This window comes from Pleuronectes platessa, chromosome 19 (assembly GCF_947347685.1).
Source record: "Pleuronectes platessa chromosome 19, fPlePla1.1, whole genome shotgun sequence".
Taxonomy (NCBI): domain Eukaryota; kingdom Metazoa; phylum Chordata; class Actinopteri; order Pleuronectiformes; family Pleuronectidae; genus Pleuronectes; species Pleuronectes platessa.
The window spans coordinates 14,725,316-14,752,834 of NC_070644.1; the positions used below are offsets into that span (position 1 = coordinate 14,725,316).

Sequence of the window (27,519 nt, forward strand, 5' to 3'; positions counted from 1 at the left end):
GACATGAATTAAAGATGAGGTGTTAAACATTAATTTGGGGTTTAACTTCGGGTTAATGTTATATAGTGTGGTGAACTCTTTATCCCATGTTTGCAGCTCTGACTGCTCACTTGAATGTTTGCACCACTGACTGAGCACCACGTTCATTTCACCAGCAGCTCACTGCAGACAGCTGCACAGAAAAGAAGCAACCAAATAAAACATCCAGGCAGACGGACTTAAGTAATGTTTAACTTATGAAGAATTATTGTTGAATAAGAGTTTCTGACAATCGCAGATGCAACATTTTGTGTAACAGAAACTGGCGTCTGTTCAGATTTAATAGAAACACACAGTTTTTTTCTTTTTAATAATGAATCATAGCATAAAGACTGTTGCTTTTGACTCCAATAAGATTGTGGCCAGAGCTGAATGGTGTAACAACAATACTAATATTCATAAATGTATCATATATTTTCATATAAGTATGACATATCCTTCCTCGACTGCAGTGAACAGCAGGTCACTGAAGAGTTGGTTGATAAATGATACAAACACCAGATGTGAAACCACATGGTCAATGAGCCTGTTGAATCCTGTGGAGAGAAAAGTCTATTGTATTGAACAGGATCCAGCTCATGGCATTAAAACCTTCATAAGCTATTAACATAATCCAATGTTTTTACTGAACAACACAAGCTGTTGATAATCTAACAGCAACAGTTACAAAATATTATAAAAAATGGGATTTGAATATTTTCACATAGAAGTTACTTTAGTGAGGCCTACTCATCTCAAAAGGTACTTTTATCAAATAGATTGTACTTGAGTGTTTATTGCTATTATTTATTTTGCCATTACTTTTAAATTATGTTCATCTGTTGTCTTTCATTTTATATATCAATTGCTGTTTTGGGATGTTGTGTCCTCTTGTATTTATTTCTCCTGATGCTATTATGACTATTATTATTGTTATTATCACTTTAAATGATATAATTTATTATACTGATAACTGTTATTAAAATGACCTCAAAGTATTGTGTGTGAAATTGAAGCCTGGTCAAACCCACATCCAGTATTTGGAGTAAACAGGGATGTGGAGGACAGACTGGGCTGAGGCACTTTTACTCTTCTGCTCCACTTCTCTGAACGCGTTCGTGTGTTCGTGTGTTTTCGTGTTCGTGTGTGTGAACTTCCTCCATACCTGACAGGCGCACTTGTCGAAGCGCATCCTCCTCCGCCGCCTCTCGGTCTGTTCCTTTAAACGCAGACAGCCCACGCCTCGAAAAGCGGCTTGTTCCGGCTAGCCCCTTTACATCTTTTTTATCCCTGCTCTCAACATTAAAATAGTGCCGCTCCTCTGACGCTCAAGGATTTAATCGTATTATTGCCATTAAATAAATTTAAAAAAAAGGTGGAGGATTGAGGAAGTATTTTTTGCAGGATGCGTAAACGCGCACCAGCAGCGGAGGATCTCCGGCTGTGCAGCCATGCGCTGAGGCTGAGGCTGAGGCGCAGTTCAGGCACCATCACCGGCGGAGCGATACCAGCATCTCCTCTCTGCTCCGGTTCGTCAACGCGAGGGTGTGTGGCTGCTCACTGTACCTGAGCGCGTCCGTCACGTAGCACAGGGGCGCAGAGGACCAGAGCCGGACCGAGCGGTGCTCTGTGCGTAATTCTGCGAAATGCATCAAACGTCGAGGATGATGCCCGCGCGCCCGCTGCTGCTGCTGCGGATGTTTAGCATCTGATGAAGATTTTTTTCCTTTTTGCCGCTTGTTCTTATTTTGATGCGCTCCCGTGGATGATGAATATGTTTATTCTGGTGCTCTAGTGTAGTGCGTGAGGTAAGTGACTTATCCAGAGGTGCGCACTACTTTCTCCTGATCCTCTCATTCACAAGGGTAAAGCCTTTTTGACATTTTAGGGGATGCTCACTTGTTTTTGGTTTCCACCGCTTAGAGAAATTACAGTTCAGTTAGAAATGATCAGACCTGGGAACTGCAAACATCCCCAATTTCTGCAACTGGTGCTGCATGAGTAGAATATCGTAAAGAGACAGCTTGTACTGAAACTGGGGGCCTGTAGCTCGTGTTCAGCTGCGAATGCAAACCAGGGTTCTCCAGAAAGAGAGTTGAAGCACCTTGAATGCAATATTATAATGGTGGAGTCTGGTTGCATTCCATGCATGGTGATAGGGATTTGTGCAAAAACCTGATTTCTACAGAGGAACATCTCCTTAGCTGTCAGCATGTTGCTTCTCAGCTCAGGTGGTGCAGCAGTGTCATAAAATTAAAGTACATGTGGGAGGTTATCACCTATAACCTACAACCTGCTGATTTGCAAGTACAAGCAACCTGATACTCTGACAATATTTTCCAAGGCAGTGATAAACTGATGGCTGCACAGCTCCGGTTACTGCACACAAACACACACACAAACAAACACACACACACTCACACACACACACACACACACACACACACACACACACACACACACACACACACACACACACACACACACACACACACACACACACACACACACAATAATCCTGTAATAGTGAAGTACAGGCCTTTATTGTATTTGCTGTATAATACAGCAGCTTGTGGGCTGCATGCCTGCCCTGCCTCCTATCCAGACACTACCCCCACACGCTGTGATGACAGGCCTAATGAATAAGTAATCACACAGACCCACATACCCCTGCTGTACTCTCAAAAACAAGTCGTGAAACAACTGTAGTAATCCTGTACAACACATCCTTAATATGAGAGTGGAACCACCCACTGTGTCACCTTATAAACCAGTAAAACCACATAAAAACGAACGATGTGTATGATTGATAATGTCGGCGTGTGGTGTTGATTAATTTGCTTTTTGAAAGTCTTTTACAAGCTTTATCACTTCTCAACGTTAAAGTTTAACTTTCTCTTCATCATTAATGCTACTGTGACGGACAACATTTTCACTCTACAGCTGAGATATGGAGATTCCTATTTCAACAGATATATGAACTTCTGAGGGTTTTGTTGTTATAAACACAACCTGATTTAATTTGTTCCAATTTTAACATATTTTAGGACTCAATTCAAATCCTTATTGTAGCTTTTTCTTTAACTTAAAATGTTGTATTTCAGTGGTTTTTGTTTGGCAATGTGGTGGGTGTGAATTTTCCGTGTTGTGCTTTGCCCAGGAGGCTGTACAATTGAGTGCATGTGAAAAGTCTGGCTGTAGCTCATGTTGTTGAGGGGGCTGCGTGGGACACATTTGCGGAGGGACTTGAAACGTCATTAGCACATTTATGAAAGTGAAGCAAAGTGAGCTTCAGACAACAAAACTGCCTCAAGTGGCTCATATTTCATAGTGAGGGTAAAGTACAGTAGTGTTACTGTCTTAGATATTTTAAGTCTTAGATGAGAATGATTTCTCTCTTTGGTGTTTTCTGATGATAAACAGAAACACTGTAAATGGTTGAGAGGTTTTTGTGATTTATATTCATTTTTAATTTCGGTGCCCCAGGCCTGCTGTCTACCGCCTTTAGCCTCACATTCAAACATGTCTTCACCTTAGAGTTAAATAAATGCACAATGGGAACTTGTTTATGTCCCCGTAAGGAAGACGAGTCCCCATAATGTGAGTGTGTAAACAAGTTTAGGTCCCCACAACACGAGTAATACCTGGTCCACCCACACACTCTTGTTTCATGGAATGTTCTAATTCTGGGGTCTCGGTGACGGTGAAAAGGAGCCGAGAATTTGGGAGCTCATGTTACATCAACTAATTTTCTGTGGTGTTGTGTGTGTGTGAGTTGTATGTCCACACATCCATTTATTTTCTCTTTGTGTTCCTGTAGAAGCAATGTTCCTGGGGTGACATGATCTGTTATCTCTGTTATTTATATTAGTTTTGATATTTTCTGGCCTTTTTTGGGGAGATTTTTGTTGGAGATTGGCGGTAAAGACGGTGTAAAAAAGTTTGGATAAAGATACAAAAAAGTTCTTCATTACCCTGGAGGTAGAGCAAGTCACCAACTAGGCAAAGGGTAGACAGTTCGATTACTGGCTCCTTCGGCCTGGAAATCCGAAACTGCCCATGATGATGCGCCATTGCTCTGTGCGTGAGTGTGAACAGGTGTTGTATGAATATGTATTTGTGAATAGGACCTGTAGCGTAAAGCGCTTTGTCCGTCAGAATAGCACTTTGTGAATGCTCTCCATTTATCGTAATCCTCCCAGAGATGTTGCATCCAGACCTTGAGGCCATGGGAAGGCTTCAGACCTATAACTGTCAAAGCTAATATATCATGTTACTTTGTCAAACTCGGCAAACAGCTCAGTAAGATTATAATTTTGTGTAAACTGGTGTAACAATCCACTGGTCAATCCACACAGACACGTCAGTCTTGTTCTTTGTAGGCTGGTTAAAGTGGCGCTGTCGTCCCTGATGTGTCTCTGTGCAGATACTGGGGTATGTAATAGAGGTAACTGTGCCACCTCAGTCAACAGGGTTTACAGGGACTCTAAAGACTTGCAAAGTGACATTTAGATGCCATGGCACAGCACAATCAGTAACTGATGCCTGAGGTTTGTGTGGAGAAAGCAACTCACACATTAGGCATGAGGAGGCTGTAACAACCACATCCATCTGTCATTACCACATGCCTAGCCTTAGCCCTCATTTCAACTATAACCTAATCCTTCACAACTAGTGGGTGTGTACCATCATGATAAGCCTCCTATTCACTGACTGCTGCATTTCGCTTCCTTCTTCCTTCTTCCTCATCCCTTCCTTCAGTTTAACAAGAAACAGTTTAAACTAGACCCTGAAAAAGCCCCCCGAAGGGAAATAATAATAATAATAATAATAAAAATCCTTACAATTTCAATAGGGCCTCTCACCTTTCGGTGCTTGGGCCCTAATTATATTATACCTTGAAATAACAGCTAGGGGTGGAAGGTCACGTTTGTCGGCTGCATTTGGAGGAGCCTTTGACTTGGGACAGTGTAGTCGAGGCGCTGTGACATAAATGGTCCACAAATGTAGCCTGTCAAGGATGCGTCACCTGAATTGAAAAAAAGCTAACTTAGCGACCAGCCATAAGAGACAACCACTTTGCCAATCTAAAAGACATATGACCTGTAACCTTTAGCGTCTAAAAGACAAATAAAAGAGGCAAAAGGATACAGGACAGATGCCGACCTGGCGTGGTGGTTAGTAAATCATAACCTCTGCTCGTTTGCTTTGTCTTGTGCTGTTATGCTTGCCTGACGTTGGAATGCTAGAAGTGAGGTTGTTGACTCGCTAGTTTATCATCAGAAACCAGTTAAATGCTTCAATAGAGGTTTAGCTGGTTAGCCAAAAATCGGATTGGATTTGACACACCAGACATGGATAACTCCATAGGCTACTTTTAGCTTGTTAGCTGCTGTTCTAACCTGTGTTTCAAGACACATCGTTACAAATGCTACGACGACTCTGTATTTACGACGGTGTTACGCATCCATCCTGTAGGGGGAGCCCAAGAGTGGCCGAGAGCAAATATTGCATTGTCACTTAAATTTTTTTTATATTTGTGGCAAAACTTGAGTTGTGCACAATGCGTCACTATATTTTGGGAGAGCTCTGGTAGGCTAATTGCTAAAAGCATCATGTAAACACAACATTGCCTTTTTTCCCAGCTATGCCAGAATCATTCTACCTGCTAAAATGTTAAAAATATTGAATACCTTAAGATTCAGGAGAGAAAATATACCCCTCCAAAATAACTTCTTTCTCTCTCTGTCTGTGACGAGCCAGAGAAAACTCCAGATGCCCTCCCCCACATAGAGGGAGCCAAGTGAGGACTCACTGTCCTGAGCCAGATGATAGCTCGCCAACTGTTGGCTGTAAAGACACAATGTACTTATCATCCTCCGCTCCTCTGAGTGAGCGGCTCGACAGGTCAATACCCCCCCCCCCCAAAAGCCCCCTAAGATCTGAATATTTATCCATTTCATGCATATCTTATATATATCAAATACACAGACGTATAATGTGCTGGAGCTTGTTTTAAAGTACACATATTCCTGTTGACTCTTGATAAACTGAAAGCACAAACAAGTGTGAGAGACAACAGGTTGATTTCCTCGTTTTAAAATGTTCCGCGAGGAAGAGGTGCCTGATGAGGAAGTTGAGGTCTTTACTAACAATACAACACACCCACCTCTCCCTGTCACAAGACTAGACTTATACATGACTGTGGGGGCTTTTGTGTGTGTGCGTGTGTGTGTGCGTGTGTGTGCATGTGTGTGTGCGTGTGTTTATGTGTGTGTGTGTGCGCGTATGGATGCTTCAAGTGATCCATTTGTCATGTGAGGTATTTTTCTATATTATTAATCTAGCTGTTTTGGGGCATTGTAGAAAAGGGGGGGTTGTGCTTGTGTGTGAGCAGTGGTCAGACGTAACAAAGTGCCATTACTTTTTTTGTACTGAAGTAGATTTTTCCAGTATCTATACTTCACTAAAGTACTTTATAGTACATATACTCTGCTAGTGTACAGTACATGCTTCATGTATTTGTACTCTACTTAACTTTACTATTTTTACGGATACTTTTTACTTGTATTCCATCATTACTAAATATCTATACTTTATACTCAATTGTTACAAAGCATGGCATTGCATGTTTACATGGTTTTTATATTGACATGTATATATCGGTAACAAGCAGCGAATTGATCCACTGATCCATCAGAGCAGGCAGGTACCATTAGACCCTGCCTGCTGGAGCAGCAGCAGACACATGAGTTCAGAAGAGGCTGAGACTCAGTTATAATGATGTTGGAGAACGATGCATTTGGAAAAAGGCTTTACTCTGCAAGCACTGTTAATAATTAAAGAATATTTAAAACCAAGTACTTACTTTTAATCAAGTAGAAAAGTCAATTTGGTGATTTAATATTTAAATAAGTACATTTTTGTGTATTTATTTGTACTTTTATGGAAGTTAAATGTTTGAGTACTTCCTCCACCACAGGCAAAGACAGACAGGGGCTTGGCACATCAGGAACTTTGAGTTGTGCCAGGCAGGGACTGTGTTTAGCAGGATGTGGCAGTTGCACAGAGCAGAAACAGGTGTCTGTCAACGTGACTGCAGCAAGTGAATGACAGTGAACAGTTGAACTCACCAACCCCGCCCCCCCACCTTGTCCTCGTCCTCATATGGTGGCTCAGTCAGTCAGTGTCAGGACTCTGTGTGCTGCTGCTGCTCCTTGACGTTTGGGCTCCTTGCAGAAGGAAACATGAGCCTCGAGGACAGACTGGAACTGTCCTGGAGACAAAGGAGGACAGGCGGGCACCGCGTGCTGCCTCTGGTTTGGAAGGTGCGTAAAAAACTGACGCCTGGCTATAAATATATATCGGTTAATATTTAATTCCTAGAAAACTTAGGGGGAGTCTTATTTACTGTTTATATATTTCCATACACTTTCCATAATTAAATAAATAGTAAATAGATCAAATAAATATTTTGGTGGGTTGTGACCAAGCACATGCACTACGTTACTGTACTTGAGCTCTTTTTGATGAATCTGTACTTTACTTGAGTGGATTTATTTTCACTTTTACACGACTACATGCATCAGCAAATATCTGTACTTTCTACTCCACTACATTTTCCTCATTTTGTTTTCAATATTGTTAGAAGTAAACAAGAGGGGAACTGGTTCTGGACTCAGCCATAATTATGTTGCTGGCCTTTACTCTAGGGAATAGCCTATACAAGTACTTTTACTTTGTAGTACATTCACTTAATTGTTGTCCTTTATTAGAGTAGATTTTTTATTTTTTATTTTACTCCACTACATGTATTAGCGAGTATCTGTATTTTACTGACTTACTCTAGTTGAACAGTTATTGTGATACTTTGGCTACTTATTTTCACAAGTACTTCTTCCACCACAGAATTAACTTTTTTAAATAACTAACAAATTAATATGCATACATTTTTGTAAATAGTGCAGGTTTTGTGCACATGTAGACAATACATGTGGCACAGCCTCTCAGTATCAAAAACACTCGTTGCAAAATATTTTGAAATTCATGTAGTCTCTTTATCTGTGTGTGTGTGTGTGTGTGTTTGTGTGTCCATCTCTCACCCATTTGAATGGATCGTGTTATGTGTTTGCTCCGTTAGGCTCCAGCTGTTCTTTTTGGTGAGCGGTGTGAACAGATGTATCAGTGCATAACAGCAACAGGTGCTCTCTGTCTGAAGGCCATGTTCAAAAACACTTGGCATATTTGAGTTAAAAGAAGATAGCTCTGTTTTCCTGTTTGCATGTATTCATGTATTCATGTCAGATCCTTCCCCTGGCTAATGGGATGATGTGGTGAATAGCACGCAGGAGGTCAGAAGAAGAATATCAGAATATCAAAATACACTTTTGTTAAGTATTGTTATGTAAGAGGTGGCCTTTGTCCTGATATGAAAAGTACAAAGTTTAATACATGCAGTGCAGTGCACATTACATGATCAATAATTGTTTTCCATCCTTATGGAAACTTAATATTTTCTTACTGATGTTGTGTCGTATACATTTATTGTAATTAGTCTGTATCATGGAGCATTGAACCAAGGTCAGTCTGGTAAACTGTGACCACACAGAATGGGAATGTTTAAATTTCCCCCTGACACACACAGGATGTTTGTATTATTCAAGCAAATCTTTCTCAACCTGCAGATACTGTCTGTGTGAATAAAACCTCTGTACAATGGTTATTAATATGTATGAAAGTACGATACGACACAATGCTATATGACTAAAATACTCAATCTTGAACCTTTATTTTCAAAAATGTTAGTCAACTGTAATTTATTAACTACAATTTTAGAATATCACTGTCCTATTTGTCATGTATTTTATAGGCTTTCCTTCTTTCTAGAACAAGTGTGGAAGCTAAAATTAGCGAATGAATAGCAGTGTCTTAGTCATCAGTGAACCTATTACTATTCAGTCGAGCAACACTAATTCGATGAATTCAATGACTGATCCCAAACAGTTTGGATTATACTATATATAGCCTATACATTATGATGTGTAAAAATAATTCCCCAAAATAGCCCTCATGTGCTGCCGTTAATACAATGTGGGTTGTGTTTGAGAGAGAGAGATCGAAAACACTTTTATTGCCCACGTTAGATGAAATAGATTTATGACTGTTATGACTTTTATGACGGCAGAGACTGAGCGCTGCTTGTGTACTTTGCTAAATGCTTATTACTCTTGATAGGACTCGGAAAAAGTCATAATGTTGCTGCTGCTAATTTTTTTGTTGGGCGCCGAGGATATTGATTACTGTGGCATGCTGCGTCTTTGTGTGTTTGTTTTACGAGGTACAAAAGGATTTTCATTTTTACTGTAGTTGCTTTTGAGATTGTGTTACTGCAAGTACATGCAAAATAGTTTGTTTTGCCATTTTGTGCTAAAACGATGAGTTAGTTATTTACATTTAGTCATATTTCATTATATTTATTAATCTACAGTATTTTCAACATATGAAGACAAATTTTCTATCATTAAAACAGTGTTTTACTTTAAATCATTTGATTCTTTACAATGAGTCATTATGGGCTTCTCCTCACAGTGGCCTGTGGCCGTCAGCGAGCAGGAGCTGTTGTCGGGGCTCAGTTGAAATGTGTTGCCCCTGAGCTCGACGGCGCCTCCCCCGGTGGTGTGGTGACAGGATGCCGGTGCAGGCAGCCCAGTGGACAGAGTTCCTGTCCTGTCCCATCTGCTACAATGAGTTCGACAGCAGCGGCCACCAGCCCATCAGCCTGGGCTGCTCCCACACGGTGTGCAAGACCTGCCTGCACAAACTGCACCGCAAAGCCTGCCCATTCGACCAGACGCCAATCAGCACCGACATTGACCTGCTGCCGGTCAACTGTGCCCTGCTGCAGCTGGTCGGAGCTCAGGTGAGTCGGGGAGGATGAGGGCGGGGCTGCACGAGGGTAAATGAGATTCTGTTTGATTGATTTCCAAACACGGAGTTAAGTGTGCTGGTGTCTTATGATGATTGCTCATAGGGCAGATTCTGAGAAGGGCAAGATCCCTTTATCTGATCTGAATTTGAGTTTGTAAGTCTGAAGACACTAAACACTGACAGATGGCGGAAAAAAACAATCGGCTATGTTCATTGGAAAAACCCAAGTACCACTCAGGAAGCATCGTAAGATTAACCAAACAAAAATACTGAGACAATCACAATAAGATCAAACTCAAACTCTTTTGTATCTGTGACTCTTAGATCCCTGATATGCAGCCGGTGAGCCTGAGCAGCGCAGCAGAGGTGGAGAACTATGAGGTCTGCAGGGTGTGTGTAGAAGAGCTGGCTCTCTACCTGAAACCTATCAGCGGAGCAAAAGGTAGAATGTGTTTGTGTGTGGATGGTTGTGAAAGTGAATCAGACTCTTTGTATTTAGTGCTGCAGTTGAGTTTGCCAGAGTAACTTGACATTTGTGCTTTTCACACTTCTAATGTCAATGAACTCCTCTGCTCTTTCATGGTACTGGAGGGAAGTGTTAGTTCTTCATCGAGATGAAACTCCACAGGCAAACTCTTTTATTGTTTGTCACCCGCTGCAGGTGTCGCGACCCTGAGTCCGAGTGTGCTCAGTCGGCCCATGCAGAGGAAGCTGGTGACCCTGGTGAACTGCCAGCTGGTGGAGGAGGAGGGCCGTGTGCGGGCGGTGCGGGCAGGCCGGTCGCTGGGGGAGCGAACCGTGACCGAGCTCATCCTGCAGCACCAGAACCCCCAGCAGCTCTCTGCCAACCTCTGGGCGGCGGTGCGGGCGCGGGGATGTCAGTTCCTGGGACCTGGTGAGTGTGGGTGACAATCACTGTCCTGCTTTAGATATACGTGATGCAGGGTTATACATGTAACAGTACAAAACTTCAAAACCATCAGTTAACTTAAAATGTAATGAAGGCTGTTGTGAGAATTTTCCAAGCTTTATTTTAGAATGGATGATATCAGATTTGATGATTTGATATTCAGTCAGTGAGTCATGAAATGCAGCCCGCTGGATTTCATTGGAAGTGTTTCAGTCAACTGGGCTCATGTCCAAAACTTCTGATTGTTTAAATCACCGGGGTAGAATCAATCTGACGGCTGGTGCTGGTACTCGGTGTCCTGTGATGATTACTCATAGGGCAGATTCTGACTGGGAAACTTGTTTCTCATCATGATCACAGAATGGGTTCATTGAAATGTCTGAGGACACCTAGCATCACAGTATTGTTTGATAAGTGGAACAAAGTGAAATATGCACTGTTTGGAGTGTCGCCATGCAGATCTATCGACACCTGTGAGCGAACATGTTTGTGCTGAATATGTTTTATCTGATTCCCTCTCCATGGCTCCCTCTTCTTTTCCTTTGTCTCTGTCTTACTTCCGCCCACCACCTTCTGTCCTTACATCATCCCTCTAACTCCTCCTCATCAGCGATGCAAGAAGATGCACTGAAGCTGGTTTTACTGGCTCTGGAGGACGGCTCAGCTCTGTCCAGGAAGGTGCTGGTTTTGTTTGTCGTCCAGAAGCTCGAGGCTCGGTTCCCCCAGGCCTCCAAAACCAGCATAGGCCACGTGGTGCAGCTGCTCTACAGGGCCTCGTGCTTCAAGGTACTGTGGAATGAGCATACACACACACATCATGGATACACAACAGACCCACAAATGTCTGCACAAACAAGAGGTGCATTATTGCAGTGTTAACAGCTCCAGTCAAGAAAAACAAGAAGCTCATGTCAGGAACCTTAATTTGCTGATGTCCCAAGAACCCAAACCATAATAAATGACCTGATTAAGAGAAGAGTGTTTAAATAGATCCTCATTCACCACCACATGTCTTGCCACAGAGAAAAAGCCTCAAATTTATGTTTTTTTAATGCAATCGCTTGTCAGCTGTAGGTGCAGTAGTTTCCCTGAAATAAACAACCAAACTAGAATGAACAAAGTTTAACAGTTTACACATGAACTAGTCAAAGTGTCTGAGTGAGCTTTGGAAAACAGTCTCAACTGTGGATTGTTCTCCAGATTAACATGACATTAAAGTAATGTTGTCCCTAACATCTAAAAGTTCAGAAGTCATACTTGTATTACGGATATGGGCTCTGTGGATGTATCTTGTGTGTGTCTGTGTGTGTATTTCTGTGCCTGTTATCTGATGACAGACATTGCTGGTAGGTCAGAAATGTCAGCTATCTGCTCGTGATGTAACAGCGGTCTATATTTGCCTTGCCCCGCCCTGATGGACAGAGACAGACAGTGCAGAGATACAGAGGACGATAGCTGAAAGAGCAGGAGACTCGACCGAGCAGCAGCTTGAGTAATCGTGAAATGTGATTCTGTTTGATTGATTTCCAAACACGGGTTAAGTGTGCTGGTGTCTTATGATGATTGCTCATAGGGCAGATTCTGAGAAGGGCAAGATCCCTTTATCTGATCTGAATTTGAGTTTGTAAGTCTGAAGACACCAAACACTGACAGATGGCGGAAAAAAACAAACTGATATGTTCATTGGAAAAACCCAAGTACCACTCAGGAAGCATTGTAAGATTAACCAAACAAAAATACTGTCACCATACAATTAGAAGGGAGTATTAGGGCCGTATTAATCAAACCATAAGTATGAGATTTTGTCAAGGAAGCTGTAACTCCTAATTTAAGTTAGAAAAGAATCTTAATATTACAGGAATTAAGTCACAAATTAATTTGAAAAATTCATAATATTACATTAATAAAGGCGTCATTTAAAGTGTATTTCTTCAAGACGCAGTTTCTTGCACAATCTTTTATTAATTTTAGGACTTTATTCTTGTAATATTACAACTTTATTCTCAAAAAACTCTTAAATGTCACACTTATATGGGCCTGAGGGCAAACTTTGTGTTCAAAGTTGCTGTACTTATCACAGTAACTGAAGAAGTCCAAATGTAAAATGATCAGCCTGCACTTAACTAAATTGTTGATGTTTTTATAACACACACCAGAGTGAGTGTTTGTGGTGATGTGAGATTTTGACTGTTCTCTCCCCCTGCGCCGTCTGTCCACTCGTCCCTGTAAGGTGACTAAGCGTGATGAGGACTCTTCACTGATGCAGCTGAAGGAGGAGTTTCGCACATACGAGGCCCTCAGGCGGGAGCACGATGCCCAGATCGTCCACATCGCCATGGAGGCGGGCCTGCGGATCTCACCGGAGCAGTGGTCGTCTCTGCTGTACGGAGACCTGGTCCACAAGTCTCACATGCAGTCCATCATTGACAAGGTACGCCTGTTTCACTGGTGCAAGTGTGGGCATTGTTCATCGATGAATTCCCTGATTGAATTTCAAATGTCTATCTCGTGCTCCAGCTGCAGTCTCCAGAGTCGTTTGCAAAGAGCGTCCAGGAGCTGACGATCGTCCTGCAGAGGACAGGAGACCCGGCCAACCTCACGAGCCTTAGACAGCACCTCGAGCTGCTGGCCGACATAGACCACAATCCAGGTACCTCACTTTGTTTTCCCACACTCTCTCAGAACAAAGGGATTCGTCCAGTTCCAAAGAATAATGAGATTGAGATGTGAAGAAAACAGACGAGCGTTGGCACTCACATGAAAACTGCAATTAGCGCGAACAAAACACATGATTACAACCGGGGATTCATCTGAGTGTCACACGTTCAATTATCAAAGCATCAAGCAGGGTGTTTGATGTGTGTGAGTTTTCATGGCGCTCACAGGCGTATTCTGGGGTTCCCTGCCAAACTCTGCTCTTATACAGTCATGAAGCAGCCTGGTGCTTGTTGCATCATCAAAGCACTGGACTGTTTCATTCTGTCTCATTGTTGAATCATGTGCATTAGCACAGAAAAGGTCATTTGTCAGTCTTCTGTCTCTATTGTTCACTCCGTCCCTGCAGATGTTCTTTGCCACCTCAACACGTTGAGCATGTTTTGCCACACAAGTCTCGTGGGTGTTGTCAATATCCCAACATTTTTAGCAGACATCCATGTTTCCTATTGGAAGAATTGGAATATTTCCCCTAGACTTTAATTAAAGTCTTTAAGTTTCCTTTTCATGTCGTCCAATCATCAGTTAAAAGTTTTCATTTGGCCATTTGTTCAGTTCATGATTATATACCTAAGAAACTAATAGCAAACCATCCGATCATCTATACCTAATTTTGATTGATATAGCCTGCTAGCATGCTAAGCTAAGATGTTCAACTCAAACTTTGCACCTACTTAACATTGAGTACGTTGTTAGTGAAACGTCAGCCTCGTAGACTGGTTTATATATATAAATGTAGACAGCTACTCCTAAGTGAACCAAAATCATCTTGGTTGCCACCTGGTGGCTGGCTGAAGTGTAGCTCCCACCTCATCCATGTAGGACATTGACCTAACTTAAAAGTCACTTTCAAGAGGAGGTTTCTGTTATTTGAGGTAGTTCTTATCAATTTGATATATAATCACGTGTATTTTTTCCATTCAGTTTGGTTTTAATTTGTTATTTCATGCAATAAACACAGCATGAAAGTTCATGATTGACAGCTGAGACTTGCGATTAGCCGAACACATGTATCTGGCACCAAATGACGTCAAAGGAAAGAGATGGTGGCGCATCAAATTACGTTAGCCCTAATCTTTACTTTATATACTTGCCTGTCCTTTTGATCCAGGGTACACCACTGAGACCTCGTGATAAGAAGCTGCACTAAACAGATTGTTTGTTGATGTGTGTGCAGACGCCCCAGCACCATCATGGGAGGAGCTGGAAAGCGTGATGTTGGCTGTGAAGTTGGTGGTTCACGGACTGGTGGAATTCATACAGAACTTCAGCAAGAAGAGCCACGACACGCCGCAGGTATGCTGACCCAATGAGATGAGATCGTAAGAGTCAGATATTTGCAAGGTGAAAAAGTGGAGGATAGTCAAGATGGACGATCCTAGGAGGAGGAGTGGGGCTGCTGCTTCATCCAGACACTGTGGAGGGCCGTTATAATGAAAGATAAGTTGTTCAGGGTGCGGCAGCACACTATGTTCCTCCAGGCTGGATCGTCTCAGATACTTAAGAGGACACGGAATTATTTCAAGCCACAAGCAGTTAATGGGTCGCAGTAATCGCTGTGTGCCCGGCTAAATTACCATCAATTATTTAAATGATCCCGCAGCATAAAAATAACTCTTAACAATTTGGAGATAATGCATCTGTGAAGACTGAAACTGGTCTCTAACTGGCACTATAAGAGCCTGGGCCAGCCTGTGTGTTAGTACCAGCTACTTTCAGAAAGATGTTCTCTGATCAGATCAAATACATGCAGAGGATCATTCATTTCTATCTATCATCCTCGACGTGCTGTCTTGAAATCCTGAGCTACTTATCCTCTAGAGGAGAGTCTTCAGGTCATTGATGGATGAAACCAAAAATACCAGTTTGCATATCCACCTCTGTGTTTTCCATTATAAAGGCGTATCTTATTTTTCACCATGCCAGAAAATAAGCTGGAAGGTGGGTGAACACACGATGATGCTTTCTGAATAATCAGGGGTTTGTGTTCTGAGCTTCTTTTGATGCTTTACTTTGGTGCTTTGGAAATGCAGCGCTGCCATGAATACTAAATTTGTTCTCTATTGGGAGCGTACCACAACATTGATTCATTTAAGTCTCTTTAGGATGTTTCTCTGCATCTCTTTTTTTGTCCGTCCGTCCCTGTTTTTGGGCCTCGACATAATTTATTTTTCCTGGCACAGTGTCCCTGACATTTGTTTGACTTCAACAGTCATGACATTTTATGATTTCGACCTTTTCGGGATCAACTGTAATGAGTTGTCACGATCTGCAAATAGATGGTGGAATCACCATGGATACAATTTGCCAAAGACCAATGTGTACACACTAAGCAAACTTTACACTGCTTTTATATTTTAGTATAATATCACAAATCACACATTCAAAAACCATTTAAAAATATAACCTCACTTTGTGTCAGTCACGTTGACACACGTGGTGGAAGATGAAACTATCCTTGTATGTATATAACGTACTCAATCTACACAGACTTGGTGTGCAGGACTTTTACCCTTAATATATTGTATCTGTGTTCTGCAGCCTCAAGCCAACAGCAAGTATAAGACCAGCATGTGCCGGGACCTCCGTCAGCAGGGCGGCTGTCCCCGAGGAACCAACTGTACATTTGCGCACACACAGGACGAACTGGAGAAGTGAGTGAGCCCTAAGAAACACTACAGTTTTCACTGTAATCAAGATAAATAACTCTATAATTCGATAAAAAATTACTTTAAATAACATTACTAATATCATTTTGGACAGACGTCTGGTGGTCTAATTGTGTTATTTTATGTTGTTATTCTTTTATGTACTAGTAGTACACAGCCTCCCCCAGCCTCTGTTTTAATTAAATTTGTATTAATCTGCTCATGTATCTATTTACAAGAGGCCCACTGTGGCAATAATACTGCGATAATAAGGCTAGACACATACACACACACACACACAAGCACAAACACACACACAGACACACAATGTTATCAGTGCTAATCCCTCCCCATTGTACTGATTATCCTTCCTCCTCTCCACAGATTTAGACTGAGGAACAAGAAGAGCAACAGCGTGGGCCGTGCATTTCCGTTGTCGCCGGGGGTTATGGGTAAAACCTTCACGATGGAGGGCAGCCTCCACGAGGACGTGTCGGCGGCAGTGGTAGAGGGGCTCAAAGGCACAGGGGACAATGCAACTACCCTGACAGACGGTGTTCCCGGCCTGACTAACTCGCAGTTTATCACTAGAGGGGCTGACATTATCGAGGAAATGAAGAGGGTGGTGCCAAATGGAACCAGTGGGGCGAACGGGTGCAACGGGCTGCCTGGTACCAACAGAACCACGTCGGGTGCAACCGAACAGTAAGATTTTTCTTTAGGTATTTAATAATGCTTGTATGTCTCCTATTGTTGGCATATAACCCATGAGCAACCCAATATTATTACTAGAACTAAAAATATGATATATCATTTACAGGTCACATAATGTGTGGTTTTGTGCACGCAGGGTATTTGTAAATGATTTTGGAGAGAAATTATTCTTCACAATCATTTATTGTCTGACTTTTGTTATAACCAAGTTCGATTGTGTTCATTCTTTGTCTTTTCATTGACATTCTGTCCCCTAGGAAGTCCATCTCTCCTCCCAGGACTCCAGTCGGCCACTCAGCATCATCTCCCCTGACCCCGGTCCCGCGGTGTGACGGCGGCGCTCCGATACCCAAACACGGTCAGTTCATGCTGCGTGCGCCACATCCTTCCCAGGCCACAGAGCTGTACTACCAGGAGCCCCACTCTGCTTATGACGCGGCCCATTATCAACAAAACTGTGAGTCGAGTTTTCCAATAGGAGTTTGAATTTAAAAGTCTGAATCCTTGTTGTGGCAAAATGCAAATAAATGTTCTTCTTCTTGTTGTTTCCTCTTCCTCCTCCTCCTCCTCCTCCTCCTCCTCCTCCTCCTCCTCCTCCTCCTCCTATCCAGCAGGTTCTTACTACCCATCTACTCTTCATCATCCTCACAAACCCTGCATGGCTCGCTTCCTCAGGTCGTCCAATGTCCCAGAATCCCCTCTGCCGCCCTCCATGGGACCTCCACCGACTTCCTACCACAGTGACTCTCAAACGCCTCACCCACCCTCCTCCTCTTCCTCGGGGTACCCACCACACCCCCCCAGAGATCGGATGGGTCCCACCTTCCATCCCCACCCGGGGCAGCCCCAGTACGGGCCTCTGGCTCCTGCTCATGGGGTATATGCTCCGCTCTATGACAGCAGACGAGTGTGGAGGCCTCAGGTGAGCCTCCGCCTGGAAGGTTTGGTTTGTTGGGTGGTTTGTTTGTTAGTTAGCTGTATTACCCAGAAACTACTGGACTTTTTATCGTGAAACTTAGTGGGAGGATGTGATGTGGGTTAGGGAAGAACCCTATAACATTTAGTTGTGGTTCCGGATCAATTTCCCTAGAATAATTCACGGCTCTTGATGAAATATCTGTTATATTTAGGGGACAGATAAAATGACAGATTATTGTCTAACTTCGGAAACTGCCATTGCAGCTGTACCACCGAGAGGACGCCAGGAGTAACTCGCTGCCTCCAGAGGTGCTGCATTCCTCCGTCTACCAGCCTCCACTCAGGGAGAGATTCAACTCATTGGACAGCAACTACTGCTCTGGAGGGGACCACCGCACAGGGCTACACAGGGTGAGTGAATATAATGCACCATCGCCAATACTCACCTCTGACTGGCAAAAGGAATTTAGTTTTTTCAGATACTAACACACATCATACCTGATTTAGTTGAAAACACACGTTGCTCCAGCTTCTCCTACTTGTTTCAGTGACGTTTATTCCAACGTTGACTGAAGCAGTGTCAACACAGCTTCTATTTTCAGCGTATGGTTTGAAAAACAATATATATTAATTATTGACGTGGGCATATTATAATAGAGACAATCCTCTCAGAACAAACAGTAATTAAAAACATAATGGGTTTGATTTCTAAATGTCGTGATTGGCTAACATCCAGTATATCCAGTAATGCCATCTGTGTTAACTCTGTTTTAATTGACGCAGGTCTGTGTTGCACTGAACACATTTATTGCTGCATTTGTTTCAGCATCATTTCATTTTACTTCATTTTCTCTCTTTTACGCCCACATCTTCTCACCTCTACCTTTCCTGCCAGCCACAGAGCTGCAGTATGTAGCTTCATCCTCCTCTGTAGTCCTCCCACTCCTCATCCCAAATATGTCTCTGCTTCCCCCGCTCACTTCTCCTATCGCCTTATCGCAACACAAGTATGGCTACTACTATAACAATAAAGAAGTATCATTTACCAACACTGTGATATAGAGACTAACAACACAGTTGAAGTATTTAATTTATGTGCACTGATTGCTCAAAATTAAAAAAGGACAATGTTGTTATTATATAATTAGTATAATTTAATATAATATATAAACAACCCATTATTGAAAAGCTTCTACTGAAAATATGATGTATTTAAGATAAAAATAAAAATGCATCATGAAACAATATTTCATGGAGATTTACAAAGTGTTGTATAACAGATTGGTTTGGTTTTGATTAGTTATTTGATGCGATACAAAAAGAGGGAAAATAATTATGATTGACAGCTAAGACTGACTCAAATGTGCAAAATGGTGGCGTTTGTATCCAGGATATTTGGGCTTCGTGTCTTGAAAGTGGAGGGAAGTGGAGACATGTCGTCCATCTTTATAAACAGTCTGTGGTCTAAACCTAAACAACTTAAAACCAGATGGAATCATTATCAATCATAAGAATAGATTATTAATATGATGATGTAATGATCAGTTCTCTTTTCTCTCCCTCACTGTCTCTCTCTTGTCCTTTGTCAGGATTACAGTCGTGTTCCTCTGGGCTACGAGGATCTGTTCAGGAGGAAGCAGGAACAGTGGGCGCACCATCACCACCATCACAACACCAACAGACCCTCCCAGTCCTCCCCCATCTTCACCATCGACTTTGGAACTGAGGTAGAGCGCAACACACACACCCACGCAAACACACGCAGCATCGTCGAGAGGTTTCATAGTCACGACGATAAGATTTAAATTCCACCATGACCACGTTATTAACAAGCGCGATTCATTTCTTATGCCTTTTACCATTTCTTAAATTTGTCGCATTAATTTCCTATCCCTAAAGCTTGCTCTTCTGCTGTGTCTAATGCTATTTAGGTGGAAGATAGTTGCCTAGCAACTGTGGAGGAAGGTATCATAGCAATGCACAGTGGTGGCGTGCAGGCATGTGTGTGGGGGCGGGGGGGGGGGGGGTGTGTGAGTGAGAGAGAGGATGGGAGAAAGCGAGAGGAGCGACTCTAAAAGCAGTGACTCAGGCTTTCAGCTGAGCAAAGCTTTGTTTAACACAAAGTCAGATGTGTTTTTCTGAGTATAACAACTTTCAAGATGAGGCTGTCATTACTCAAAGCACGAGGACATTTTGAGTGATTGTTTACCTGTCGCAGTTTGATGTTTGAACAAACAAACAAATAAACCATCAGTAAATAGACAGTTTCTTTTCCATGTTATGATGTCAGCAAAGTGGCAGCATGTCAGCACCAGCAGTGACAGTATGAATCCAAATTAGCATAAACTTTCTCTAAACTTATAGCAAACGTATTTACTCATTTATTTACTGCTAACATTGTGCATATTCATGCTTATAGGCAACCTATTTAAACCTGGTGTTAACATCTGCCCTGTTAGTAAATGACATCCACAAATCGCTGTGATCTTTTGGCCGGTGAGTCTAGATTTAGCAACACAAACAATCAATAATAATGATAAAAAATAATCCATTTCATTCATATAGACCTTTTCAAGTGTTTTCCAAGTGAAATACGAAATATGATCAGAAACCAGTGAACCATCCCTTGTAGGATATACAAAATCTAGAGCATGAGTCCGTACAGAAAGGTGAAATATGTGCAAGTTCAATATTGTTATAAATAAATAAAAAGACTTCAAGACAGAGGAAGCAAGTAATAGCAAGTAGAGTAATATGTCTCCTGGTCATTTATAAATCTCTCTCTCTCTCTCTCTCTCTCTCTCTCTCTCTCTCTCTCTCTCTCTCTCTCTCTCTCTCTCTCTCCCTCTCCCTCTTTTAGCATTTGGAGAGCAGCGGAGGCCAGTGCGCCGGGTGCCGGTTCAGAGGCGAGGAAAGCTTAGCCCACTACTCCCCATGGTCCTGTGGCACCATCGGCCCCTGCCTCAGTCCCTTTGAGCCTGAGACACTGACGCACAGCTCAGCTCACTCCTGCTCGGAGCACCCGGTGAGACTCTTCAAACTCACCCACTGCTTTAGCATCACTGTATGTATACACGTGCACTCTTAGTAACAGCCTCCATGTTTTTCTCATGCAGGAGTTGGAGGCTAACGGAGGCAGAGGCAGCGGTGGTGGTGGTGGTGGTGGCGGCGGCAGCAGCAGTAGTGTCGGGAAGCGGTGGCTTCATTCGTTGGATCACTACCGGCGCTTAAAAGATGAGGACCCCATCATTCCCTTCAGTGAGGGGCCCATCATCTCCAAGTGGGGGGCCATATCCAGGGCGTCACGCACGGGCTTCCACACCACCGACCCGGTTCAAGCCACGGCCTGCCAGAGAAGCTCCAGCACCACACCCATCAACTTTAAAGGTACACAAGGGGGAAAGCAAAGAGAGAAGACAGTAGATCATCTCTAAAATCAATTCTAACAATAAAAGTGTAGGTGTCTGGAATGTATTGTTGCCTTTTATAGTTTATCTTTCATCATAATAACAAAATAACGTATTTTTTGTTTTGTTTTTCAACTGTATAAAAGTTGTACACTGTATTTCATCATGTTAACATAATACATTCACACGTTATATTTATATATCCTTACTGGGATACTTCTTCCTCCGTCTCTCACAGATTATAACCAACACATGGATCACAGTGACTACAGGTGGGGCTCCAGAGGATCAGATTCTTCCAGCCACTCCAGTTTCCTCGAAAGGTACCACACATTTTTACCTTCGCCAAAAAGGTTCATATTCCCTGTGTGTTTGTTGGTTTATTTACTTCTTAGCAGGATTACCCAAAAACTACTGAACCCATTTCCATTGAACTTGGACCTGGGTCTGGGAAGAATCTATTAAATTGTGGTGCATTTCAAACTGCTGCATATTTTCTGATATCTTCAAATTATTTTGTTAAAGGGGTCGGCTGTACATTTATGTTGAATTGGTTTTCGTGTCCACTATTTAGGACAATTTATTATGACAAATAAATCACTATATGTTATATTTCAACGATAAGAACTCGAGAATCGTGTGTCCTTGGCTTAGTTTTTATATCCTTTCGTAGCAGCTTATATTGCTAAATGTCTTATTTATTGCTGGACAGTGGGGAATCATACAAACTAATAATGAATATTAAAATCAACTCTGTACCACATATTATTGACTATGAGGAGGCACGTACAGGACTTAATATCTAATTGTTTTTGGCCCAGTAGCTCTTCCTCCTCCTCTCTCTCCCCTCCTCTGTCTCATTGTGCAGCAGTCATTTCCTCTCAGTGGTCAGACTAAAAATAGAGCTGCTGGCTGCTTGGTGAAAACACACTGAGGAGCCAGGACAGGGAGTGAGGAAAGCCCTCTGCACAGATCTGGCCCCTCGTGACTGTTAACATGTTTTCAACTTGTACTGACATTGATTTAAACCAGCATTGTTGTTAATATTGTTTTATTTTAGTGACACATTTTTATATGACTACGCGGCATCATAACCATGTTGTTTAATCAGGTTGTTTTTTTTCCCTCTTCATGTTGAAACTGCATTTTCTGCCACTTTCTTTACACTTATTTAGAATTAGAATTATTCCGTTTGTCTGTTTGCGTGTTTTCAGCGAGCAGCTTTGTGCATCGGAGCTTCACGGCCGGCGGACGTCCATTAGCAGTGGAGAGAGAATCGTGACCTGTACTCTGCAGGCGCATCACGCCGTCTACAGCCAGGACCGGGAGCGAGCCGAGAGCGAGCCGGACCCGGGCCGAGACATCGAGCTGGAGCTGTGCGCTCTGGACATGGAGGATTCAGACCCCCCGGAGAGAAGGTCTCAGGTTGGTGGGGATGGGATGTATCTTCAGGGATTTGGGATTGTGAACATATTCCAATTTGTGTACAACCAAAACCTCTTTCTCATCTTTCTTTTTCCTATCATCTTTTCTTCCAGGAGTCTTTAGACCTGATTCATTCTCCGTCTCAGGATGCTTCCCACCTCCTGCCGCCTCCCTGCTCCTCTCCCCTCCGCTCATCCCCTGTGAAGGAACACCCCCGAACAGAGAGTTCTCTGACAGAGAAGATGGATGCTCATCTACTGAAAAAGATGGCCTTCAGGTGAATAACCATGGCAAACACTGGTGTAATGTTTCGAGCTGGAAGTGTACAGAGAGGTTTTCACTCTGTTCCCTCTGACTTTCCTTCCTCTCTGCCTGTTTCCCAGAAAGTCTCTGTCTCCCGGCAGGTTGGTCTCGAGGGGTCTTGGCGTCGGCAAGCTGGTGCTGCGGACCGGTCCCCCTCGACTGGGGGACACGTCCACGCCCGGCACAGAGATGCTGCTGAATGGAAGCTAAAGGGACACAAAGTCAGACAGTGGGACACGTACTATGTTTGGCGCTGAGCTGCCAGCACACAAACAGATCCTGTTGGATGGCAGTTCCATTGAATTCCAGCCTTCATATATGTAAATCATATGCCTAAATAAAACCTGACAGATACAGCTGGGCAGTGTGTGACAGGCCCGCGAGGCTCCAGAAAAAAATCCACTGTCCTGTCTGCTAAGTGGTCATTTTTACTAGTGTATTTACCACAGAGAATTTAGTGAAATCACTGTTAACGCTTTGTAAGGTCCACGATCAGAGGTTTACACATTATCCAGTTTGTTGTGGACATGTGGACGTTTCTTAAGACCACTTTTTCATTTTACTTTAGGATTTCTTTGCTAAAACACTGGTTTATAATCAAACCCCTGATAATTATCCAAGCAAAATATTATCCAAACCTGGCATTATTCATCCCTTTTTGTGGCCTCATGGACATGTAACACATTTTTCTCCGTGTCTCATAACATGTTAATGAATTTGTGTAGGACGCTGGTTTAGTTTGAAGGCTCTGTTGTGTTGCTGCGTAACATTTACATAAGTATTTCCTGAAAAAGAGAGATAAGCGCAATAACACTGAGAACAAAAACTGGACAGGCCGCTCAAACGCTCCTATAAAATAGAACGAAAATTTGCCCACAACAGAAGTTTCCAGTGTGGCGACAGTGAAACGAGCCTCTGTCTTTTGTGAGTCATATGATCTTATAAATGTTGACCTTCCGAATTCCCTCGACTGTCACGAGATCACAGAGCACAACGACACAGTCATAAAGAGAATTTGTTAATGATCCTTGATCGGTGAAAGTCACGAGGGAGCAACAAAGTAAAGATATTGTTTTTAGTTTTTTATACCCCTTATTTATTATTAACCCTCAACATATTCCCTTAGTTCGCTCTTGTTTTGCGTCACTAAAGAACACAAAGCAATTCTTGTTTTGATGTAGCTGCATTTTGTCTAATTTAGTCGATTTCTCTGCACGCCACATTAACTCACAGTCAATCTCTCTCTCTCGCACACATATAATACATGTGTGCTCACTCCTTCATGCACACAAATACATGCAATACAGTGGCCTTCCTGTCCCTGGTGTTGTATAAAACTCAACATTGGGCTCTTCATATTCTCCTGTCAGAGGCGTGATCTCAGAAACTGACCACTGGACGTCACATTTCTATTTGCCCGAAGCGATTTAGGTCCCATAACATTTACACACTTCAAATATTCAGAGGAGGGTGTAATATTTTTCAAACCGAACGCAAAGTGAGGGACGCCATTTCATTTAGCGCTTCTTCTTGGGGTTAAAGCTTTTGTTTTGTTTTGTTTGAGGCGTTGCTAACTTCTGTGAAGTTGTCCGATCTTTGTTACTGTCGTTCGTCAAGTTTCTCATTTGATGTGCACCTTAAACCACCAAAGTCTAGTTCACAGTAACGTTGTGTGATTTCCATACAGACCAGCCTTGCCTCGCTCCCCTTTTTTTTATAAATATGAGGCGTCTTGTTGCATTAGCCCATCTTATATATTTATATACTGGATTCACGGGACTGGAGACTCCACTGACTTTGTTTCCACCTCTTCTAAATCTTATGAGATTTGTCTAGAAACAAATCTCTGTATCTTTCACGATCCCTCTTCGATTTTCCTCTGACCTCAGCTTCCGTACCGTCTCAAAATGTTCATCATGAGAAGCCAAGCCCTTCAAGTTAAGATCTTAAATCCAGTTTTAGAGGATGGCAGAATGGCTGTACATCTGAGGAAAGGTTTTGGGACCTATGGTGGAAGGCTTCTGTCTTAGCTCCCGCCCGACTGCTGAGACAAGCGGGTGAAGAAAGGGAATAACGGGACTGAACGATCCAGTCTGACTTGATGTGATGAGGCTTTTTTTGTCCTGTTCATTTCTGACCACACAAAGGCGAGAGCTGCCGCGGGGATTCAGCCGCTCCAATCCACAAAGATAAACCTCAGCTAAACTGTCGCTCTGCATCTGTTTACAATTTCCCCTTTGAGGTCATGTAAGTGCCATGTTATGTACAGTAAAGTACAGTACAATCAATCCCTGCAATCTCTCCTGTTGCTTTTCATATTGCCCGGCTGCGGCGAGGAGGTGTGGGGGGGGGGGGGTGCTGAGTCGAGCTGAAGAATGATTGACACTCCTCTCGCAGTTCCGATTTGTCTCCATTAGAGGAGGCCACATCCTCGTCTGTGCGAGTCGCTCAGGGAAGACTTCAGTTGGTCAGATGGTAGTTTGGCTTTTGGTCTCTTATAGTCATCACTTTAAATATTCAGTGGTGGTGTTTAGCGGCGGATCATTTTGCCCCCCCCGAGGCATAAATGAGTCAAAGTGTTACCGCTGATAATATTGTTTGCCAGTGTTTGCTTTTGCCTCTTAGTATCAATATTGGCTTGGCTATACTTGCTCTCATGGGAAAGGGCCGGGCACTGCTGTACGTAAAGAGAACAGTATTGTGAGTACTGGTGATACTCAGTGTTTCCTGCTGTAGTGGCTAAAACTGCATTGCACTGATCTCCACCTCATCACTGCCAACAGGTGCACTCTGCCCCCCCCACTTTCCTGCATCCAGCCTCATGCATGCGATATAGTCCCTCTTGTGATGGCGGATGAGTACTGATGATTCTGTAGTTGTGATACAACACACCCAGCGCTGTAAGAATTCTGCACATGCCCACTGTGTGGCCACGTCAAGTGCTGAAGTTTGCTTGCGGCATTTTACTCGTTGAAACTGAAGTATTGTTTAATAGAGATTATATTGTTATTACTATGATTATTGCACCACATTTGGTTGTTGTTGTGGTAATTTTTTTCTTTCCTTTATTTGTATATTCAAAGTCTTTGCTTATTTGTTTTGGATATTGAGAATTTGCTAAAAAGAAAAAAACGATGACATTTTGTATTAGACGAGAAGGTGTCTCATCAATCTATATTATATGGAGAAAAAGTAAAAAAGCTTGTTTGTTGATCGTGAAACTTATGATGAACTGATGTTTTCTGACTATTCATGTCTGTATTAGACATTTTATTTGCGAATCTATTGTTCGATTGACCTGTATATGAACTATTAAGAGATGGTACACATCTGTCATTGTATACAGTCTGGCACCATCATTAGATGGACTTAAATAGTATAGACGATCATTTATACAACCTGTGATAATCATCTATATTTAAATGTTTAAGTCATTGGGGCAGCTGTGTAATGTTTCAGAATGAGGAGAATAAAGATCCTTAAAGAGACAGCATATCTAAAATGTCCCCACAATGAATAATACTGTTATGTATTCCATTTATTTCCATGGAAATATCACATTGTGAAAGGTTTCCCTTTTACTTAACTGTTCGGTAACGCAGGACTGGAGTAGGTCGAACCTATGGTGGTGAAGATTTTCTGTACATGTTATTGACGCTTGATGAAAGTGTTTGAGTATCGTTTGACTGACTGATTCTTCTGTGCGTTTTCTGGCTCGTTCACTTGTATGACACTGACGTATACAGACAGCTTGGCCGAGCAGCGCTCTGCTTCTCTGTTGCACTGAGAGATTGGATTTACAAAAAGCAGGATTTTTGGCACAGGGAAATTTGCATGCTACAATAAACCAAGAACAAATAACGCCTGTTTGGCTCTTGTCATCATTTGTGAATCTCTGTGTCCTCTTGTGCCTGTGGAAGGTCACTGTGAGGACTTGACTCCAGACAAAGTGACTAACTGCAGAGACACAAAACCTCTGTCAGCAAGTGATGTTAAGGACAGAGGCTGCGTCACACATCAACTTTATTCTGCATGACCACGTTTTCTCAGGGCTCTTGGATTTCCTGGTCAGGGAGATGATGAAGGTGTCTCTCTCATTGTGTCATGTGCAGAATTAAATCTGATCAGGAAAACAAAAGAGGGGCGTTAAAACCCCCCAAATCACATTGGAATTATTTTTGTGTAAGTGGCTCCTGCGTGATAACTCTCCATAATCACTTTAACTGTAAACTGTACTTCAGAAGTGCATTTACACTTAAATAGCTGTTTGAGTTTGTGTGTTTCTTTAAATATTCAAAACTGTTTGATAAATAAATTGTACAATTTTGTTACCTGGTCCCAGGGCAGGCCCTGGCAATGTTGGCGCCCTAGGCGAGATTTCAAATTGGCGCCCCCAAACATACAGACGCAAACTGTCATGCATCCCCAAGAACTTTTTGACTGCAAACAGATGCACACACAGGCAGACAAATTTGTAAGCTATAAAAAACAATAAAAATATATAATTAAAAAAAAGGAATAGTCCTGTACTGAT

The 27,519-nt window shown here is 42.5% G+C and overlaps 1 protein-coding gene across 2 annotated transcripts; it reads left to right on the top strand.

Moving 5' to 3' along the window:
• Positions 1 to 1,250: 1,250 nt before the first annotated feature.
• rc3h2 (ring finger and CCCH-type domains 2) lies at positions 1,251 to 26,846 on the top strand. 2 transcript variants are annotated; one of them, XM_053411371.1, is made up of 20 exons: positions 1,251 to 1,826; positions 9,607 to 9,937; positions 10,270 to 10,387; positions 10,607 to 10,840; positions 11,466 to 11,641; positions 13,086 to 13,286; positions 13,373 to 13,505; positions 14,748 to 14,866; positions 16,112 to 16,224; positions 16,603 to 16,923; positions 17,190 to 17,389; positions 17,544 to 17,854; positions 18,115 to 18,261; positions 19,440 to 19,577; positions 20,711 to 20,875; positions 20,967 to 21,237; positions 21,496 to 21,580; positions 22,472 to 22,682; positions 22,796 to 22,959; positions 23,066 to 26,846. In XM_053411371.1, exons 2-20 carry the CDS (start codon positions 9,707 to 9,709, stop codon positions 23,193 to 23,195), a joined length of 3,468 nt encoding a protein of 1,155 aa, XP_053267346.1. In that variant the 5' UTR covers positions 1,251 to 1,826; positions 9,607 to 9,706; the 3' UTR covers positions 23,196 to 26,846. The 2 variants fall into 2 exon arrangements, with proteins under 2 accessions (XP_053267346.1, XP_053267347.1); XM_053411372.1 differs by having other exon boundaries at positions 17,547 to 17,854.
• The last annotated feature ends 673 nt before the right edge of the window (positions 26,847 to 27,519 follow it).

Bases quoted from the DNA above. Each gene is read 5' to 3' on its own strand.
- rc3h2 (XM_053411371.1), top strand. From the start codon at position 9,707: ATGCCGGTGCAGGCAGCCCAGTGGACAGAGTTCCTGTCCTGTCCCATC. The intron at 17,855-18,114 runs GTGAGCCTCCGC...CTGCCATTGCAG, and splicing joins GACGAGTGTGGAGGCCTCAG to CTGTACCACCGAGAGGACGC. The intron at 18,262-19,439 runs GTGAGTGAATAT...GTCCTTTGTCAG, and splicing joins ACCGCACAGGGCTACACAGG to GATTACAGTCGTGTTCCTCT.